General features: G+C 40.6%; 3 protein-coding genes across 3 annotated transcripts; 2 read left to right on the top strand and 1 right to left on the bottom strand.

The window, feature by feature from the left end:
- The first annotated feature begins 275 nt into the window (after positions 1-275).
- Positions 276-1,493, top strand: LOC128706970 (WW domain-binding protein 4). The gene is made up of 3 exons (XM_053801915.1): positions 276-341; positions 399-1,201; positions 1,289-1,493. The coding sequence occupies exons 2-3, from the start codon at positions 435-437 to the stop codon at positions 1,491-1,493; spliced, it is 972 nt and encodes a 323-aa protein (XP_053657890.1). The 5' UTR covers positions 276-341; positions 399-434.
- Positions 1,494-1,752: 259 nt separating this feature from the next.
- Positions 1,753-2,161, top strand: LOC128709298 (uncharacterized protein CG13380). Its single transcript, XM_053804285.1, has 2 exons — positions 1,753-1,962; positions 2,030-2,161. The coding sequence occupies exons 1-2, from the start codon at positions 1,753-1,755 to the stop codon at positions 2,159-2,161; spliced, it is 342 nt and encodes a 113-aa protein (XP_053660260.1).
- Positions 2,162-2,302: 141 nt separating this feature from the next.
- LOC128706680 (probable 39S ribosomal protein L23, mitochondrial) lies at positions 2,303-2,827 on the bottom strand. Its single transcript, XM_053801620.1, has 2 exons — positions 2,534-2,827; positions 2,303-2,464 (listed from the first exon to the last, which is right to left on the bottom strand). Exons 1-2 carry the CDS (start codon positions 2,825-2,827, stop codon positions 2,303-2,305), a joined length of 456 nt encoding a protein of 151 aa, XP_053657595.1.
- Between the last annotated feature and the right edge of the window lie 436 nt (positions 2,828-3,263).

The raw sequence follows: 3,263 nt of genomic DNA, 5'->3' as shown, positions 1-3,263 counted from the left end.
TGTGTCAAATTAGACTGCCACTGAACTGCAATTTGTTTACCAACATTCGCTACCAGCTAAAAACTGCGTTAATTTAATAAAATATAAAGCTAAATTTATTATTGGACACGATTTAAATTAATATTTCGAAACTAGTAAAGTACAAAGAATTGCTCAAACACACATTCTGTACTCGTGGAACAGCTCATAATGTAAGTTATTTATGGGTGATTATCGTTTTGATGATCGCTTTCGTTAACACCATAATCTTTTTCTTCACATAAAATAGGACGGATTACTGGAAGTCTAACGAACGAAAATATTGTGACTTTTGCAAGTGCTGGATAGCGGATAATAAATCCGTAAGTATAAAAGATCCGTGCATAGCAATCGATAATAAGGAACTTCGATCTTTACAGAGCGTACAATTCCATGAAAATGGAAAGCGACATCAGATGAACGTACAGAAACGTATTTCTGAGATCAGCCGCAATAGTTATAAAGCTCAGCATGAACAAAACAAGATAGACGCTGATTTAAAGAAGATGAATGACGCAGCTATGAAGGCGTACATGCTGGATATAAGCGCGGCTGCCGATATCAGCTCGCGAGAGTTGTGCGAAAAGCAAAAGCTTGAACAAGTCAATGAAAATGCAGATCAAATCGGTCCATGTGCCGGTCCTTCGGTAAACAGTTCCGGCACAACGGATAGCAGACGACCGAAGACGAAAAAGGGCCGCGAAGCGGATCCATTGTACATGCCAGGTCTTGACAGTGACGAGGATCCAGAATCATCCAAAGGAAAAGCGATGGCAAAGAAGCGTCGGTTAGAGGACATTGCGAAAGTAGACACTGGATCGATGTGGGTGGAAGCAGAAAACGATGAAGGGTTTCCTTACTATTGGAACGTTAAAACTGGGGAATCCGTTTGGGAACCACCCAAGGAAGGGTATATGAAGAAGGACGAGTATGAAAATTTGTCCAAAATCGCTTGGCAAAAACAAAAGGAAAATGCTGCTCTCGAGGCAAAGTACGAATTGGAAAATGCGGACGAAATTGCTGCCCGAGTTCGCCGCGAAAATATGGCCCATATTTTCAAACACAATAGAAAAATCAAAGAAGAAATCGAGAAAAAGGTTGAACATGGACGTGAAGCAGCGACCAATGCCGAAATTGAACGATCCAAAAACCCGTACGGCCGCTGGGAATCGGTCAAAATCAAGTAAGATTATGCTCCAGAGCTAGTTATGCATTCATACCGTACAATTAAATAGGCGTAGCTTAATATTTATATATTGCTCACCTGCAGGCATGAACAACCGATGGATTTACAACTACCAGTGGCACCAGCTCCTTTGTACGTTCCAAGTGCACAGCCGGAAAAAGTGGAACCCAAATTCAAGGAAAAAGTCATCGACCACGTACCACCAGAGGCAAAAGCAACCACAAGCGACACATTTATGAAGAAACGAAAAATTCAACGTCAGTCCCGACAACGTTTAGACGTAGACTAAGCTAGTTCCGAGAATGACTGGAATAAAAGAATAACCATTATCTCGTTCGCACACTCTCACATATCCTTTTTTCTTTGCTTCTTTACTCGCTTGCAATACCCTGGACACAGGTACACATTTCGGTGCTGCTTTTTGTGGGACGCCATTTTTCAGTTACACATTTGACGTGAGTGGAAGCGCTAGAAAAAATAGTTTCGCAGTAGGTTGCGCTAGATAAATAGCTTTTTTCGTAGACGAGTATCGAATTTTGTTAAGAACGATGAAACGCAACAGCCAAACGAATTCAAAACCATCCCCGGTTATGCAGACCACTCGAAAAGATCCAATATTTACGGAGGAGGATCGTGAAGCCGAAGCCAAGCGTTTGGCAGCATGCATTTGCGAACGTAAGAACACCACAGTCCAATGTTCGCGATGTGGTCATTTGTGTTTCGGCAGAAAATTCCGTTCCTGCCCGTCGCATCCTAAGGTAAGGTGTAGTTGGTGTGAATGTTGTGCACTTGCATGTAAAGTAACAGCGTTGTGTTTTTTCATAGGTCGCGTTTCTTTACGATATCCGAACCTGTTCAACGTGTAAGGGACCAACGAAGGACCTGGAGGAACTTCCAATCGACTATGAAACTTTTCGAAAGCTGGGGCGAGCAGTTCCGACGCGTTTCTCTGTTTAACTATGTAGCTTTGTTTTGAAGTGTATACTGCTATCAAATTTGTGACAAGCATCGAAATAACAAGCAGAAATATAGCCAATTTTATTAGTTTGCTATAACAATGCTCTCGTTTAAACCAAGAAAGTGTGTATTAGTTTGACATTATATGGAAAACCAACCAGGTGTGCCGGGCCGGTCTTTATTTTTATCCAAAAACTTTTTGTGATTTTTCTTTGCATCCTCAAGGGATTTCTTATCGTCCTCGATTTTCTGCTTTGCGTCTGTTGGAAAGATGTCCGGAAATTCAAATTTCACAGTATTTGGCTAAAAGAATGCAGAAACATTAGACAACTGCCCTACAAGTGGCATCCAGTATGAGATTGAAACCCTTACCAAAGTGACATAGGCAAGCTTGGCATCCTCTTCCTTCGTGATGTATCCCAGTACCAGGTCTCGCTTGGTTTTGCCTAAAGCAATGCGCGTACGGACGCTTACGACGGGAACTTTGTATAACTTTTCTAAGTAGTTTTTCACATCGTGCCGGGTCATTTCCATGGAACACTCGAACTGCACAACGTTGGGAGGCTGTTTGCATTCAGGCCGCAAGAGCTTCAACCAAAAATTAGGCAAAAATACTCGCAGTTGGGGATTACCGCGTTGATAAATAGGATACCATCGGGTTGACATCGTGCCTAAATGTTAATTAGAAATTACTTTTGTTTATCAAAGAACCACGAATTTCGTCAAATCAGAGGTAAACATTAAGTGCTGACATTTATATAACAACCTGCCAAGGTAACTACACCATTCTAGAATTGGATTGATGACATTGTAAACCTTGTCTGTGGGGCACTGAAGCTCGCGTATACACTGCAAACATTTTAATAATTTATTCTGATAATACAATTTGCGGTAAAAGATTTTTGTAGTCCCCCCCTATAAGGTTTGAAGCTACCCTGGACAAAAATTTGACATGCCACTATGGGCTGAACGTAGTCATGAAGGAAAACAAAATAAAAATGAAAGTCTTTTTATATGATAACTATCCTGAAATCATAAATATATTATAAGTTAATCTCTGATAGTATTATGTTTTTTTTTAATATTTCCTTATTTTGTCATA

This window comes from Anopheles marshallii, chromosome 2 (assembly GCF_943734725.1).
Source record: "Anopheles marshallii chromosome 2, idAnoMarsDA_429_01, whole genome shotgun sequence".
NCBI classification, from domain to species: Eukaryota; Metazoa; Arthropoda; class Insecta; order Diptera; family Culicidae; genus Anopheles; species Anopheles marshallii.
The sequence above is the reverse complement of the archived record's forward strand: the minus strand, read 5'-3'. Positions and strand labels throughout refer to the sequence as shown.

Coding starts and splice junctions, on each gene's coding strand:
- LOC128706970 (XM_053801915.1), top strand. CDS start 435: ATGAACGTACAGAAACGTATTTCTGAGATCAGCCGCAATAGTTATAAA. Junction 1,202..1,288: donor TGGGAATCGGTCAAAATCAA/GTAAGATTATGC, acceptor GCTCACCTGCAG/GCATGAACAACCGATGGATT.
- LOC128709298 (XM_053804285.1), top strand. CDS start 1,753: ATGAAACGCAACAGCCAAACGAATTCAAAACCATCCCCGGTTATGCAG. Junction 1,963..2,029: donor CCTGCCCGTCGCATCCTAAG/GTAAGGTGTAGT, acceptor GTTTTTTCATAG/GTCGCGTTTCTTTACGATAT.
- LOC128706680 (XM_053801620.1), bottom strand. CDS start 2,827: ATGTCAACCCGATGGTATCCTATTTATCAACGCGGTAATCCCCAACTG. Junction 2,465..2,533: donor AGCTTGCCTATGTCACTTTG/GTAAGGGTTTCA, acceptor GCATTCTTTTAG/CCAAATACTGTGAAATTTGA.